The sequence below is a fragment of the Diadema antillarum genome, unplaced genomic scaffold, assembly GCF_040938485.1.
Source record: "Diadema antillarum isolate AM-2024a unplaced genomic scaffold, OU_Dant_1.0 seq00000778_RagTag, whole genome shotgun sequence".
In the NCBI taxonomy this organism is placed as follows: Eukaryota; Metazoa; Echinodermata; class Echinoidea; order Diadematoida; family Diadematidae; genus Diadema; species Diadema antillarum.
The window spans coordinates 1,242,659-1,261,374 of NW_027271666.1; the positions used below are offsets into that span (position 1 = coordinate 1,242,659).

General features: G+C 42.9%; 1 protein-coding gene across 1 annotated transcript; it reads right to left on the minus strand.

Moving 5' to 3' along the window:
• Positions 1 to 205: 205 nt before the first annotated feature.
• Positions 206 to 4,240, minus strand: LOC139739003 (uncharacterized). Its single transcript, XM_071649620.1, has one exon. The coding sequence runs from the start codon at positions 4,238 to 4,240 to the stop codon at positions 206 to 208; it is 4,035 nt and encodes a 1,344-aa protein (XP_071505721.1).
• Between the last annotated feature and the right edge of the window lie 14,476 nt (positions 4,241 to 18,716).

Genomic DNA, 18,716 nt, shown 5'->3' on the forward strand with positions numbered 1-18,716 from the left:
ATGAGCTACACAATAACCAGTAGTACAATGAGACAAATTATTACGTGACAAATACAAAATATGTCATATCATGACACAACCCCCCATTTCAAGATAGTACTGCTATCTACAATAGTATTTTCACGTATGAAACTAATTTGTCCGTACATACACATGACAATATCAACATTCGATAATCCCCTTGATATGGGTAAACCTGCCCCTCTTACTCTGGACATCGGCTAAGGAAGTCTGCCCCAACGTTATCTGTTCCCTTGACAGCGGTCACGTGGTAGCGGTAGGATTGGAGGGCAAGTGCCCAGCGCAAGACTCGGTTGTTTTGCAACTTAGCCTTGGCAATGTACATGAGGGGACGATGATCCACCTCAAGTTCAAACTCTCTCCCATATAGGTAAACATCGAACTTTTTTACTGCCCATGCAATTGCGAGGCACTCTCGCTCTATGACGGCATACCGTCGCTCTGTGTCTGACAACTTCCGGCTGATGTATGCGATAGGGAACTTCTCTCCCTCTACGCGCTGCATGAGTACTGCGCCAATGCCTACGTCAGACGCGTCAGTCGCAAGTATGAACGGGGATTCATGGTCTGGAAGATGGAGTATGGGGGATGAAGTCAGTCGGGACTTCAGCGTGTTGAACGCCTGCTCTTCCAGGGGTCCCCAGTCTACGCGGTTGGCTCTGTCTTTCTTTGTTAAGTCCGACAGCGGTGCGGCGATAGCTGCGAAGTTGGGTATGAACTTGCGGTAATACCCAGCTAGCCCTAGAAACGCGCGTACCTCCCGCTTTGTTTGCGGCACTTCCGCCTGCAAGATCTGCTCTACTTTCTCGGGGTGAGGCTTCAGCGTGCCGCCACCTACGACATGCCCTAGAAAGTCGAGCGTCTTGAAGCCCACATGACATTTACTTGGCTTCGCGGTTAACCCAGCATCTGCAAGCCTCGAGAGTACAGCTTGCAAGGAATCCAAGTGTTCTTCCCAGGTCTCGGAGAACACAAGGATATCGTCGATGTAGTTCACTACATTGTCGAGTCCAAACAGCACTTCTCGCATCAGCCGTGAGAAGGTGGCTGGTGCATTCACCATACCAAATGGCAGCACGGTGAAGTGAAACAGGCCTTCAGCGGTGACAAATGCTGTTTTCTCCTTATCAGACTCGGCCATGGGTATCTGCCAATACCCCTTGCTGAGGTCGAACTTCGAAAAGTACTTACCTCTTGACAGCTTCGCTAGGAGAGTGTCAGCAATCGGAATAGGTTCTGGGTCAAACACAGTTATAGCATTCAATTTGCGGTAGTCGACGCAAAATCTGTTACTTCCGTCCTTCTTTTTCACTAGTACGATCGGTGACGCGTACTTGGATCGTGATTTCTCTATCACGCCCATCTTCAGCATTTCGCTCAATTCTGCTTTTACCGCAGCTTGCATAGATTGTGGTAGGGGATACGGCTTGCTTACCACGGGGTCAGCGGTAGTAAGTGTCACTGAGCATTCCATTGCGTTTGTTCGCCCTGGTACATCGGTTAATTGCGCATCAAACTGATTTAGCAGATCGGTTACCTGCGCTGCTTGTGACTCGGTCAGTTCCGCATCTATCACCACGTCAGCCACGCTCTCATTCTGCGATAAGGCGGGCAGTCCTATGCACGGTCGGTCGAGATCGGGTTCGACCTCCTCCTCGACCACGGAGATGGCATTCGCTTGGACTCCATTGTCCCTACTTCGCGCACGGTCAACATACTTCTTCAAGAGGTTAACATGGTAGGTCTTGACCTTGCCATTGACCTCAACTCTCACATCATATCGCCCTAGTGTGCCTGTGACCGTATACGGTCCCTGCCATTGCATCAGGAGTTTGCTTGCGCTCGTTGGCCTCATAATGAGCACTTTATCGCCAACCTCAAACTTCCTGTCACGCGCCTTTGCGTCATAGTACTTGGCATATCTTTTCGATGCGCGCTTGAGCTCCTCATGCGCCACTTTGCAAGTCTCCTCGAGTCTCGCTCGTAGGTCCACAACATACTCGTATGTTGTTTTGACCTCTTCGTCGACTGTTTCCGCTTCCCAGATTGTCTTAATCAGGGAGAGAGGTCCACGTACAGTCCTACCATACAGTAGCTCAAACGGACTAAAGCTAAGGCTAGCTGGTGGTACCTCCCGATACGCGAACAACAATGCCGGTAAATAACGGTCCCAATCTTTGGGTCGCTCTGCACTCATTCGTCGCAGCATGGCTTTGAGAGTTCCGTTGAATCTCTCAACCAACCCATTGCACATGGGATGGTACGGAGTTGTGTTAAGCTGCTTTACGGACAGCAAACGCCCTAACTCCCTCATTAGCTCAGAAGTGAACTGCGCCCCTCTATCAGAGAGAATCTCGTCTGGCAAACCTAAGCGGCTAAACATCTCGACAAGCGCCTCAGCCACTCGCTCGGTTTCAATGCTCGGTAATGCAATAGCTTCTGGGTAGCGAGTTGCATAATCGACCAGCGTCAAAACATACCGATTCCCACGATCGGTCTTGGGGTCAAAAGGTCCTACGAGGTCAATCGCCACGCGCTTGAACGGAGTATCAATGAGCGGCATGCTCGCGAGCGGCACGCGACCCACGCTCCCCTTATTCACGGTGCGCTGACAGATATCACATGATATGCAATATCGCCGGACGTCATCTCCCATACCTGGCCAATAGAAGCTTTGCTGTAATCGGTCGAGTGTTTTCTGTGTTTTTAGGTGCCCAGACATTATGCCATCGTGGGCAAGCGCCATTAATCCATCACGGTATGCGCTCGGTACGGCCAATTGTCGAACTGGCTTGCCATATTCCAATTTTGTAGATTGGAATTCGCGATAGAGCAGGCCTCGATGCACGAGAAACTTGCTCTCATTTCCTTTGCTTGTGGTCGTTTTCTGACCACTCTCCGCTGCTCGCCAAGCTTTCGCTAGCGTCGGGTCAGCCTTTTGCGCTGCTTCATACTCACCTTTACTCGTCGCGAGTGAGAGTGCACTTGCTGTCGGCAGGGGTTTGAGGGGTTTCGCACTTTGCGCCTTCTGGCCACGTGTCTCTACCGCCCCTCCCTCGGATGATTCTACCATCTCTTCCTCCTCTACCACTACCTCGTCACTATCAAGTGACCACTGTGGATCGGGATTATTTTGGTCCCTGACCCCGGGAATATTCCCCAAAATAAGCTCATACATTGGGTCTTCCATAACCAGAGCTTCCACTTCCCCAGTGTAGAAAGGCGTGTCTACCCATACCCTAGCAATGGGGAATTCTCTGACAGTCCCGTCTATCAAAACCACCCTCTTCTTCTGCCCTGCAACAATCTGAGGGGTTCTAATGAACACTGACTTTACCACGGCTGTACTACAGCCACTGTCCCTTAGAACGGACACTACATGCCCTTCTACTTTTCCCTGAAGAACAGGCATGTTCACACCTGATGGTCTGACTCCCGAAGAGCATCCTGCCTCGAGAAGGGGTATTTCATCCCCCGAAGCTAGCTTCACATACGAGCCCGGCTGTCTTGCCGTTTCATATCTAACGGTGTTAGCCTCAATACAGGCAGCCCCCTTTCGGTCCTGACTAGTCTTCTCCTCAGACCCCTTCATTTCATCCAAAGCAGCAGCCCGGTTTAGTCTCGGACTATTCGTTTTGGCCTGGCAGTTTCGAGCCAAATGACCTGCCTTCCCACAAACATAACAACCACTTGACCCCTTATTTCCTTGTGGGCCACTGAATTTGGAAGCCGAATGACCCTGACTTTGGCCCTTGTCAGGTCGCTTTTGGTCTTTGTAGGAGTTGCTCTTTTGTTCCTTATGGGGGTGGGCTTGACTGTATTGATCCGCTAGCTTCGTCATTTCATCTAAGTTTGTCGGATGTCTCTCGCGAACAAACTGCTTCAGCTCTTTCGAGCTCCTGGCATAAATTTGATCCATTATCATCAATTGAATTAGGTCATCAAACTCAGCCCTAAAACCAGCTAACTCTAACCAACGCAAGAGATAGCGCTTCAGCCTCTCGGCTAACTGACTGTGAGTCTCGCCAGGCTCTACCTGCGAGCTCCGGAATTTAGCTCTAAATCCCTCTTCGTTCAACTCATACCTTTGGAGTAAGGCAGCCTTTAATTCATCGTAATCATTTGCAAGTTCTGACGGCATTCGGGAATACACTTCCAGGCCTTTGCCCGTCAACAGTGTACTGAGGGGTAGGGCCCACTGAGTTCTGGCCCATCCCATGCTTTCCGCATATCTCTCGAATCTGCATAGATAGGAATCTAAGTCATCTGTTTTCTCATTGAAAAGAGGTAATTTCACCTTTTTCATGCCATTACTAGGGGAATCATTCCTAGGTCTGGCTGCTGCGATTTGCAGCTCCAGCTCTTTTATTTTCTCCAAATGTTCCCTTTCCTTTTGTCGTTCCTCTCTTTCCTTTTGTCGTTCATCTCTTTCCTTTTGTTGCTCCTCTCTGAGCTTTTGTTCCTTCAAGTCTAGTTTCTCCTTTTCATCCCTAGCAAAATCGACCAATTCCTTGCCTGTCAGCCCTGCCTCCTTCCCCACTTTTATGAGTTCAGAATACACATCCATTGCAATGTACAGTCACGTTACTATAGCAACAATCACTCAATGTAATCTGACCTTAAGACACTGGACCTTGAGCCTAACTCTCACTGGCCAGACAAGTGGCCACTGGCGGTCTAACCTTTGGCTTCTTGTTTCGAGTTATCAGTTGCACATGAGTTGACTGGTCTAGTTATTAACTTTTAACAATTGCTGCCCGGGTTCTCCACCAATTCTTGTCACAGGGGACTTTCCTCTGAATGTGGGGAACGAAAGTCCTCCCTGCGACTGGGATCTTTTCTATAGTCAAAGGCTGACTTTCTCTAAATGCAGCAGATTGTTAAGCAGACCATTCACTCAATCAACTCCTTCAACTTGTGCAACTACAGTGCCTCGAAATAAGTAGCCAATTACACAGTGTTCTTATAATGTAACAAGCAATAAGATTTATTATACTCGTCTCAAATTATGGTCGTTTACAATTATAATAACATGGTACAAACTTGAATACAGATTTCCAATTCCACTTGATCTTGAGCTTGGTTGCTCTGCTCGTTGGTTTATTCTAGAAGCTCCCGTGCTTGGTTGCTCTAGGTTGTAGACGATGCCCTGCCTGAAGTAGCGGGTCGTCTCCCCTTACTTCTGGTCCTCTCTGGAACCCTAAACTTGGTCCTCGCTGGAACCCTAAACGGTGGCTCTCTCCCTGGAACCCTAAACACCAACAGTTGTTGGTGTTTACACTCGAATCCTCCTAGATTCTCTGCTGGATGGTCAGGCTGTCCCAGCCGAAATGCAACAATCCCTGAATCACACTGATTCCAAATAACACTCTGCTACTCTAACTTCGCAATCTCGAAGTACCGTAGCCTGGTCCTGAGTGTTCCGCAAATAATGTGGCATCTGAATTTTGTGCCCAAACACTGCATATTTATACATTTGTTGGACCATAGGTCTCCATGTAAAATTAATTAAATGAAGTCAAGTGACTTCCTAGAAAGTTTTCATAGAAGTCCTGCCCCCTTTTCTTATTGGTTGGCGTTTTCTGTCTGTCAAAACTTTCCTGAGTATCTCATTTTGCATTGGTCAAGCCTCTGCTTGACGTCATCACTTCCTGTCCACGGAAACCAAAATTCTTTGAAGTGGTCCTGTTTTGACCTAGCTAGAAACTTGTGTTTGACGTCGTGAATGACGTCCACATACCAGATAGTATGAGGCATACTACCAGGGATACCCTTTCCTCGTATTTTGACGTCATGTAGGGTTTACTCATCCCTAAAACATTTAATTCCAAATCACTCTCTTTTACTTTGATTGTGCATCGCAACATCTCCTTATATGGTTATTTTGATGCAAGCTTTTGTCTTTAAAGCTGCACTTCTTTTGTAACCATTGCCATAACATCAATTTCTTACATGAGCTACACAATAACCAGTAGTACAATGAGACAAATTATTACGTGACAAATACAAAATATGTCATATCATGACACGGGGTATATCCCCATCCCCCCCCCCCCCCCCGGGATTTACGCCCATGCTTGATAGGCAACTTTACAAAACAGCGTGACTGATCAACATCTGCCAAAAACATTACATAAAATTATGATAACGTCAGTATAACGTTAAGCCACTGTCTGGCAATATACTGCGACCTTGGCATGGGTTATAAAAACACAATTACTAAAAATACTGTCACTATAGTTTCACATGACATCGTAACTATACAATTACACAACTATTCTATTTCAACTAATTTGAATTAAAAATATGACCCTCCTTGAACATTATATCTACACATTTCAAACACTATGAAAAAACTATAAGCAAGTTCTGTTTGGAGAACTTCATCACATCTAGAATGTTGCTCTTTATGTGCATTTTGAGAGACTGTATATGAATACTGCCACAAATATTTCTTAATACAATGTATAATTACTAACCCAAATACAATTTTGCCAAGGCCATCTGCCTTCTTGTATATCTTATAAAACTAAACCAAGTAACACACCAGCCAATCTTCCATCCGCCAATGAGAAAAAAAAAATATTTGGTAACAGTTTTCTGTATGCACTGCTGGGGCAAAATTATTGAATGAAATATCACTAGGGAAATACACGTAACGTGATAAAATACAAGTCAATATAACAAATAACCTAGAGGCGGGATGCAGATAAACAGTCTGGAGAGCAAAATGTGTAAACATAATCAAATATCACACATATAGTTGTGCAGAAATCTACAAATCTATCAAATGCTGAAACTCTAGTTTTGAGCTCAAAGGACAATCCCAGAACTGGAATATAAAAATGGAGCATCCTTACACCAGAAAATGTGAAACATACAATAAGATACAAAGAGAGGCCCATGAGAATGCTTCTTCAAAAAGGGCTGATCAACATTTCCACAGAAAACAATAAGTACATGCTGTTTAGACACTAGTACATAATTTATCAGTGTGCTGATGGTGGATACATAAGAATAACATAACAGTAAACCTACACCAGTGCTGTGCAGATAATGCAGTTAAAACAAGAAACAATCTATAAAGCTGTAAAAAAGGCTTATACATGACGATCTTGACACACGGATGTGGACTTGAATGTAATTGAACAAAAATGAGGACAGAACCTTAAGGAAGATGTATCCATAAAACAACTATGATTGTATGTATAGTAACTGTACATGGGTAAAAAAAAAATTATATCCATGATTACACTTGAGACTGAGAAATAAATAACCATACAATGTATGTAATATCCATACACGCCCTTTAAAACTGTGGATATTCAAGAAATAACAATCCAAAAGGATGCCCTATATCAGATGCAGACCCATACATTGGAAAAAACATGTACAGGGTAATATATCTGTGGCATACACAATACATTGTATATGCATTAAAACAGAATCATAAATCAGAGTCAGGTGGATGAGTGATGACATGGTAACAAATTGATCCATACCCAATGTTACAAAACCAGGAGTCCACAACAATGTAAAAAAACACACACATTTAAATAAAACATGCAAGTACAGCATGGTGAATGTAACTTAAAACTACAGGAAGGGTAAAATCACCCCAAAAAGGGCCAACTACCCAGGAGTAAAGGGGGACAAGGGAGGTTGGGGTGGTACTGCTAGGCTCCACTCAAAGGGTGCTGAGGGATGGGAATCTCAACACAGGTGGGTAGTATATAACTGTCCGTGGTAGCAAAACCATCGGTGCCACAGGCAGGTGCATGGAGATCATCGGACTGGCGCTCGGGGGGCCATCGCACAGAAGAAGACGCATACACCTCGGGTTCCATACAGGGGACAAGCGACAGGACCTCCTCCACTGAAGGAAGATGGTGGGCGAGGGCCACAGGTCCAGGGGGGCATACTCCGGGTGAGGCTGCTGTCACAGTAGGTGGGACTGACACCGTCCGGGGGTGGATGGAGATGAGACGGATGGCTGTCGACGTCAAGATCGGCGATTTGGTCAGAGTCATCACCGGCATTACTGTAGGGACTCACAGCAGGTCTCGCAGTTGTCGGATCACCAGGAGGTTCACCAGCGTAATAGCCACTGCTATCAGGGAAGGCATGCTGATTTGCATGCATGACATCTGCTCGACTGATGGTGCTGCGATGTTGACTGGTGAGTCGGTGAAGTCCTGGGTGCAAGGCAGAAGGGATGTCAGCCTGGTTTGCGAGTCCATGGCAACCGTTATCAGAGGCAGACACATCCACGCTTTCGGATTGGTAGCGGTACTCACTGTGTGATATGTATACACTGGTGTGAAGGACAGGACTGGAATCGGTCATAGGCGGACCAGAGTAAAGCGAGGAGTCAAATGGCTGGAAGATGGTAGCAGGGAACCCCAAGCTCTTCACACTTAGAGTACAACCAGAGCTATGCTCAGTCGGGGGATAACCAGGCTCATAAGAGCTAAGCATAGTGGGTAGAAAACCAGAGGTACATCTAAGCTCAGTTCGAGAAGAGCAAGAGCTAGGCTCAGTCTGGGGTGAAGCTATAAGATCAACATCATAACCACTATCTACAGACATAGTGACCAACTGAGAGCTGATTGCCAAACGCCCCAGGTTGCATTCACCGTTGTAGTCATAATATGATAGAGTTTCCCATGGAAGTACTGACCTAACTGAATGAGTGGAAGTACTTGGACAACCCTGTTCATTGTCTTCAATAGCCTTGCTATGTCCCCGCTTTACATGCATGCAACATATTCACTGAATAACCAGCACCTTCTCATCACCTTCACACACAAGCTTATGTGCATGTTCACTCTCATTCTCTTTTCCCACTTCATAGGGAATCTTACTCACATTCTCATCATATTGAGGATTAGTGTTATGCTCATGTTCAGAGCCATTTACATTGTCTTGAAACACATTGATAAACAGAGACTGATTCACATAATCTTCACACACAACGACAGGTTCGTTCGTGTCTTCATATGTAGGTTCAAGTGCATGTTCACATGCATTGTCATCATAAGTAGTCACACACAGGCTCATTACCATCAGTGGTGGCATCACCTGTACATTCGAAGTTACATTCATTCAGGTCTTCACATGTAGGTGCATGTAGGTTGCTCTCATCATCCTCACACACAAGCTTATGTGCATGTTCACTCTCATTCTCTTTTCCCACTTCATAGGGAATCTTACTCACATTCTCATCATATTGAGGATTAGTGTTATGCTCATGTTCAGAGCCATTTACATTGTCTTGAAACACATTGATAAACAGAGACTGATTCACATAATCTTCACACACAACGACAGGTTCGTTCGTGTCTTCATATGTAGGTTCAAGTGCATGTTCACATGCATTGTCATCATAGTCACACACAGGCTCATTACCATCAGTGGTGGTATCACCTGTACATTCGAAGTTACATTCATTCAGGTCTTCACATGTAGGTGCATGTAGGTTGCTGTCATCATCCTCACACACAGTCAAAACCATATGCCTATCATCTTCATATACCGCGTTCCTGTCAGGGGCATGTTCACATTCGACCCCTCCCTCACGGGCACTCAAAGGGGATTCACGGTCGCTAACACCGATTGTGGTGGGCATGTCATTGTATGAGAACACACAACCATTGGGAAACGAGATCATGCGCCTGGAAGGCCGTACACAAATGTCGTTTTGCTCCATAAAGGCAGCACCAGCCACAACAACATCTATACATGTACCTAGATCTACGTCTTCTTGGTGGTCACTCAGCACGTCATCAGAGACGACAAAACCATCGAACCATAATTCAACATCACTGTGAATTAACTTGAAAGAAGTGAGGCCTATGATAGCGGACTGGGGTATGGGGAATGAGAAATCAGGATCAATGTAATCCTCGTAACCATAGTGGTCAATGGAAACATCCTAACCAAAATTGTCGGCAGTCGACTCACTCACCATATTTATCCCTAACAAAAAAAGTCCTGTGGTACTCCCTGTGGTACTTGTCGGTACCACACAATGTACCACACACTTGTAATGTTACCACTGGAACTGTGTGGTACTGTACCACAGGCTTGTAGGGTACTCCCTGTAGTACTTGTCAGTACCACACAATGTACCACATAAATAAATGTTACCACAGGACCTGTGTGGTATTGTTTTACAGGCTCATGTGGTACTCCCTGTGGTACTGGTCGGTACCACACAATGTACCACACAAATATATGTTAACACAGGAACTGTGTGGTACTGTGTCACAGGCTCGTGTGGTACTCTCTGTGGTACTTGTCAGTACCATGCATATACAACACAAGCATATGTCAGCACAGGCACTGATGTGTGGTACAGGATAGTACCGCAGGACAGTACCACAGGAAAGTACAACATGTCTAATATCCTGTGGTATTTCGGGACGTACCGTACCACAAGGTAGTACCACAAGAGAGTACCACAGGACATTAGCACGGGAACTGTCCTGTGGTATTTTGGGAAGTACCACAGGACAGTACGACAGGAATCCCTGTGGTAAATTGGGTCTTATACCTCAGGACAGTACGACATGAATTGTCCTATGGTATTTTGGGACGTAACACAGGGCAGTACCACAGGACAGTACCACAGAACAGTACCACAGGACACTACCACATGACTTGTCCTGTGGTATTTTGTGACGTACCACAGAACAGTACCACAGGAATTGTCCTGTGGTATTTTGGGATGAACCACAGGGCAGTACCACACGAATTGTCCTGTGGTATTTTGGGACGTACACCACAGGACAGTACCACATGAATTATCCTGTGGTATTTTGGGACGTACCACAGGGCAGTACCACAGGAAAGTACCACAGGACAGTACCACACAACTTGTCCTGTGGTATTTTGGAACGTACCACAGGACAGTACCACACGACTTGTCCTGTGGTATTTTGGGACGTACCACAGGACAATGCCACAGGGCAGTACCACAGGTAAGTACCACAGGATACTACCACAGGAAAGTACCACATGAATTGTCCTGTGGTATTTTGGGACGTACCACAGGAAAGTACGACAGGACATTACCACATATATTGTCCTGTGGTATTTTGGGACGTATCACAGGACAGTACCGCAGGGCAGTACCACAAGACAGTACCACAGGAAAGTACCACAGGATAGTACCACAGGACAGTACCACACAACTTGTCCTGTGGTATTTTGGGACGTACCACACGATAGTACCACAGGACAGTACCACACGACTTGTCCTGTGGTATTTTGGGACGTACAACTGGACAGTACAAGGCAGTACCACAGGTAAGTACCACAGGATAGTACCACAGGACAGTACCACATGAATTGTTCTATGGTATTTTGGGACGTACCACAGGGCAGTACCACAGGAAAGTACCACAGGATAGTACCACAGGACAGTACCACATGAATTGTCCTGTGGTATTTTGGGACGTACCACAGGGCGGTACCACAGGAAAGTACCACGGGATAGTACCACAGGAAAAAGTACCACACGACTTGTCCTGTACTTTGGGACGTACAACTGGACAGTACCACAAGGCAGTACCAAAGGTAAGTACCACAAGGATAGTACCACAGGACAGTACCACATGAATTGTTCTGTGGTATTTTGGGACGTACCACAGGGCAGTACCACAGGAAAGTACCACAGGATAGTACCACAGGACAGTACCACATGAATTGTCCTGTGGTATTTTGGGACGTACCACAGGGCGGTACCACAGGAAAGTACCACGGGATAGTACCACAGGAAAAAGTACCACACTTGTCCTGTGGTATTTTGGGACGTACCACAGGGCGGTACCACAGGAAAGTACCACGGGATAGTACCACAGGAAAAAGTACCACACGACTTGTCCTGTGGTATTTTGGGACGTACCACAGGGCAGTACCACAGGAAAGCACCACAGGATAGTACCACAGGACAGTACCATAGGACAGTACCACATGAATTGTCCTGTGGTATTTTGGGACGTACCACAGGGCGGTACCACAGGAAAGTATCGCGGGATAGTACCACAGGAAAAAGTACCACACGACTTGTCCTGTGGTATTTTGGGACGTACCACAGGACAGTACCACAGGACAGTACCACATGAATTGTCCTGTGGTATTTTGGGACGTACCATAGGGCATATGGTGGACCCACTTCGAAGTTCAACCTTCAAGTGCAAATACTGGTCATAATATCCCTGAAGGACGGCAGGGAAACGAGGAACATTGTGGTCAATTTGGTGTGTCACATTGGGATCCGAAACGGCACTGCCAGTCGGGCACCAGCGCTTTGGTAACTCCGGCGTTCGGGGGCGGAAGCGCATCGCTGCTGGGATGCTGCGCCGCCACGGTTGGGCTCGGCCACTGCCGGCCGCGCATCGTTTCGTTGATGGCGCGAGCATTGCAGTGCGTGTGGCTGCGTACGACTCTAAACTCCAAACTGTGTATCCCTTACCTAAATTATCACACCAATTTTCTGGTGAACGCCTAACCCCAATATATCGGGCGAGATCTACCCTTTGCTGAATTTCATGTAGCGTTGATTGATGGTCCGTGGATTCGAACCGACGCTGCCACCACGCCAGTAAATAAGGCAAAACATTAGACGATCCAAGTAAGGTGTTTAGGTGTTTATTGGCCGTGACCGGGTCAACAGGCAAAACGCACGAACATGTGTACAGAACATATAGCAGTATGGAACGCCGTCGGTTACAGTATTATGGAACAGGTAAAATAACACAACTCATACTGGCGCACAATATGTGCCCATTGAGTTAACTCAATGGCATGCGTACTAATTAGTATACAGTATTCATTTTTTTTTTTAATCTGTTACAATTTGTATTCATTTGAAAGCCTTGCCATGAATCCTTGGGTAATTTTCATGAAAACATACGAGTAAACAAAAAAGCAACAAAAAAATCCTCAGATATTTTATGAGTAACGAAAAATCAACGTATGTTCCAGTATGTGTCACATGTCATATATTGATCAATATTTGATATTTTATGTTAATTATTTGACCAAGAGACAGCTGAATATGAAAGTGTGCACGAAACCATTGGTTCATTGACGAAAACTCAATATATTTACATGTATTAAATAAGTTTCTACAGAAATGAATACACTGCACATACATGTATGTAAAAAGTGAACATTGTATGTTTGATGTCAAGAATTTAATACATTATAGTTGTCGACGTATACATTGTAGTATGCTGTAATATAAGACAATCAAGTCTTGAAATTAACTATGACAAAGGAAGAGGAGAAAAGCAAGACAAAATAGTTTTTACATTTTCAGTCATGAGCTAAGAAAGTTGTGACCCTTTGAGCAAATATAGTCATTGTTTTTGTTTGGACATCAACTGGCAATGCTAGCTTTCTCACAGGAATATGGACAGCTTCCTTATAAAAGGCTTTGCAGACAAAAGTATAATTCATAATTCCTTGAAAGTATTTTTCCACCCTTTACATATTCACAGGTTTCATGATAGACTGAATAAATGCATAAACAAATGCATAGTATCTTCAGTCATAGCTATAAGATATGGAACTTGTAGAAGTCAAAACCTGCATTTATAGCCAAAGGTCTTTTTATAATTATACAAATCAATTTTCTTTGCTTTCTTTTTTATAATAACTTCAGTCAAATTTCAGTCCCTATTCGTCTTTTGCTAATTTTACTGTACACGTATGCAAATTGTTTTCACATAATACAGCTGTATAAGCCTGGTAGGGATAACACATGTAACTAGATGTCAATAGATTGTAATGTTTAATTTCCACCTCATAAATCTTGCCAGAAAAATTCTTATGTTAATAATAAAAATGAGACCTATAATTGTGCTAAACAAGTCAAGTGAATGGCTGTATCATATATGTTAGAGTGTACTTTTACAGTGGACTCTTAACAAACTTCTTGGGACTCAAGAAATTACATTTTTCATATCAGGGTTGTAGAAAAAAAAATGCGTAGAACTCTTTTTTTTTTCTTAACTTGTCAGAATGACTTCGCTATAACAAGAGTTTGTTATACTATAATATAGTGCTCTTTATAGCAAAAACACATTGTAGTCATATTTTTGTTTTAACAGGATTGATATTTTATGCAACTACAATGTATTTTGATCGCAAAATAATAAGCTAAAACTAAATGTGTGCCAAACCATTTGATTATTGTGTAGCTCATGTTAGATTAGATACGTACATTTGATGTTGAAGCATTAAAAGTGCATTTTATTACTGTGGTAGATTTAGAATAATTTCAATATTTTTTTAAGAGGATGACAGTACATTTTCATCCAAGATGTGTGCATAAGAAAGTTACAATTCTCTGAAGTAGCAATGTATTTCTGTGTTTAAATCAAACTGGAATGCTTTTTGACAATCATGTCAACAACTCTCTATAAGCTTTGTACGCGAAATTTAGCATCATTTGTTGTTTTCATTATACATACATGTCATAATTACCTTCCCCTTTAAAGGGATGGTAAAGTTTTGGCTGAGTTGGGGATTCAAGTTTCAACTTTTTACTAGATAATTAGAAACCGCTGATAAGAGGGTACAATTCTTGGAGGAATTAGACGTTTATTTGATGAAAATTGGTTTTGAAATGGCTGAGATATCCAACCTCCACCCCCTCCCCTATAAAAGAAGAAAAAACCTGAAGCAAAATATAAAAGGTGGGACGAACCTTTTATCAGGACTACCTTGTTTTGCGTCTTAATAATTCATAAGTGACTTCTAATTATCTCACAAAAAGTTAAATCTTGAATCCCAATTGCAACCAAAACTATACTATCCTTTAAGCTTCAGTAAGATAAATAGGAACTTTCTGGAAAAGGCTTTAAATCTCGATCCCTGGAAAAAATAGACTTCATTAAAAAGGAGGGAATTTCCCATATCCTGGTCATGAAGATAATCATACTTCTGTGCAACACTCTTTTGAAAATGTCTCATCTTTAGAATCAATGTTGTTGTTTTTTACCTGGTTGTCACGCAAAATTACAAACCACTATATGATTAAAGCCACTGACAGTGACGAGCATCGACAAGCATAAAAATATTATTAAGCTTAATGAATTCTTTACATGGACATACTATGTTTCATTATTCTCCTAGTTGTCTTAATCAGAAGCTATGGTGAAGGTGTACAAAATTATTGACCAGTAACACTCATGTAGACGTATATTGAACATATTGCATGTACATACTACCAAAGTTTACATCTGTATGCATGAAATGGTGTTCACATTTTCACATACATGTATACAGTGTACATTGTTTTGAATACTGAAGCAGCCTTAAAAAAAAAAAAGATGAATTGAGGAGTAATCAGGGCAACTACCCGCATGAATGAAGTAGTCTAAGATAAGGATTATGTACTTTTGGGGGAAATAAACAGGCATGTTATACTATACTTCAATGTTTGTTAATCTTCACTTTCCTACAATGTTAATGATATGCATTGTATGTTATATGCTGCTGTGGGAGTGATGTCAATGGCCAAGATATAGCCCATACCTGATCCATTTGTCTTGTACGGTGCCAATATGTGCTTACGAAGCAAAATAACTGGGATCAATATGGGCCAAGTAACATCAATCCCAAATTGTTCCTATGTAACCCAACTGGCATCATGGCATCTTAAAGGCAGCTTAAAATTGTGTGCCGTAGATGTTTGGAATGATTTCAAATGGCCGAAATATTGCCCATACAAAATCCACTTGTCCAATACGAAGCCCTTATCGTTTGTACCGTGCAAAAGCGATATAAATCCCATCTGGGCCATGTGATATCAATCCCGTATTATTCCCACATATATTAAAGCCATATAGCGTCCATCATCTTGGTCTTGGTTGCTTATGGGCCCCAGATGTCATGTATAGAATTATGCGGAAATGATGTTAGAATGCACATTTATATAGTCCACAGAAAATCCACTTAGTCCATTTTTAATGGTGCTCATAATAGGGTCTACAGAGCAAACACGACGTAGATCCCTTCTGGGTCATGTACAGCTGTAATATCAATCCTTTAATATTCCCACATAATGCATCTGGGGCCCATATGGAATCTTGATCTGGGCTGCTTATGGGTCATATATGGGTTGTCTGGGACCTACATTGTATGTGGGAATTATGTCTGATGGCCGAGATGTAGCCCATACCAATTCACCATTGCCCATGTGCCCTTATGGTCTGTACAGTGTAAAAAGGACTGGATCCCATCTGGGCTATGTACAGTAATATAAATCCCTTATTATTCCCATATAACCCATTTGGGGTCCATATTGTATCTGGACCCGGGCTACTTATGAGCCCTAGATGGATTATATGGGAATTATGTTGGAATGTTTTTGACCCAGATGTAGCCCATACAAAATACACATTACCCATATTGTGGTGCCCTTATGGTCTGTTCGGTGCAAACACGACGTGTACCCCATCTGGGCCATGCAATATCAATCCCTTATTCTTCCTACATAACCCATCTTGGGCCCATATGGTATCTTGATCTGGGCTGCTTATGGGCACTAGGCCTATGTGGTTTATATGGGAATTGTATGGGAATGATGTCTAATGGCCTACATGTAGCCCATACAAAATACACATTGCCCATAATATGGTGCCCTTATGGTCTGTACGGTGCAAACGCGATCTGGTCCCCATCTGTTCCAAATGGGACCCATAATTATGTCCCATTTTTTATGGTACCCATATATGCTGCCCATATGGGACCCATTTTTCAGCCCGGATAGCCCACATTTTAACCTAAATGGGCCCCATATACTTTTTGATATTAGGGGACCATCTGATATTAGACCTATAGTGGCAAGAAATCCCCTACGCAGTCATGATGTACTTTGGCGCACAGGACAGTCGCAGAAACCATTGAGGTATTCAGGAACTTAGCATTTACTCGCAAATCTAATAGGCTACACACCGCTTGATATTCAATCACCACACAATGTGGTACAGGAAAGGAACTGCGTGTGATGTTTTCATTGCACTGGTTAAAGTATTTTTCAAATCTATCGATTGGTTTTGACGAGTTTGTGCGTTTGAGCAGAATGTGCAAACTTGGCATGCCGTACTTCATTATGTCGAATGTGAGAATTTGGCAGACAAAGGGTTAATACTGAATCTCAATCGAAACGTTTTGGTTCCGTTGACTGCCCGTGAAGAAAGAACATTTTTGCCCAAGATATTCTCGCACTTTACATAACCTCAAGCGTATAAAGGGTGGGGATTATGGTATAGTAATTATAATGATCATTGACAACGTTGCATTAGTACAGACCTACCGTTCGGTGAGCACATGTATGCAGGGTAATATACACAGTGTTGATTGATTGATTGATTGATTGATTGATTGATTGATTGATTGATTGATTGATTGATTGATTAACATGTCTTTATTCCAAAAAAAAAAATCTGAGTGGGCAACTAAAAGTCGAATTACGCAGATATACAAAAAGTATACATTAAGATGAACAGAGTAATATCATTACCATAATAGATACAAAGAAAACATCACATTCAAACATACTGTAAGTTTATTGATACGATTTTAACACTACAAATTACCATATAAATCTTGCTGACAAAGAAGGGAAAAAATAAATGTACATTTTGTATACAGCACGGGTACAAACCTTCTTAAATTCTTTTTTTTTTCAGACAAAAAAAGAGAAAGAAGAAGAAAAGAAAACACATAAACAAAATAAAACTTACTCAGAGCCACACAACACATCACCAAAAAGATCCTATTCATCTTCTACAGATAAAGGAGGATTATAGTCATGTGTTTGGGGAAAACGCGTCAACAAGGCTGTCATTACACAACCAACATTCCACAAATAACATTTTTAACAATCCACAAATAACATTTTTGGTGAGGTGTTCATCCCCCCCCCCCATAATCAGATACACATTCATTACACACATGTGCCTATTAAAACACATCATACACACTCCACACACACACACACACACACACATAGATCGAAACACACACGAACGAGCGTGAGCATACATACGTTACATAAACACATACATTGTTCATATACACTCTTTCACACACATTCACATACATATACTCACAAACGCACGCGAGCACACAGCATGCACTACACAGACACATACAGTGTACATGTATACTTTTTTCCCCTTGCTATTTTATTGATTTCACTTAAATCATTCATAAATCAACCCATTCTGGGTGTAACATGAACATAAACGGTATAAATACAATTCAAAACACAAACAAATCTATTTGTCAACTTATGCTGTAAAATCATCTCTCTTCAACATAAACAACTCGATTATAAATAAACCCTACTGACAATTTCTTCACGAGAAAGTATTGACATATACCAAACATATATCCTCTGAATATACTTAATTATCTTACAAGGGCATATACAAAAATACGTTATACAAATCCAGAATGACATCATTCATAAAAATACATACACACATACACACCAAACACCAACACACATACACACATACAACCCCCCCCCCCACACACACACACACCCGAAACGATACCACCTTCCTTCCTGATGAAACGACTTCCAAATGTTGGTACGTAAAACATAATGGGCCGTATAATAGTATGCATAAAAGCAGCATCCGCCCGCACGCAAGCACCGCTCCAAATTC

Excerpts from the sequence above, each read along its gene's own strand:
- LOC139739003 (XM_071649620.1), bottom strand. The coding sequence starts at position 4,240 with ATGGGATGGGCCAGAACTCAGTGGGCCCTACCCCTCAGTACACTGTTG.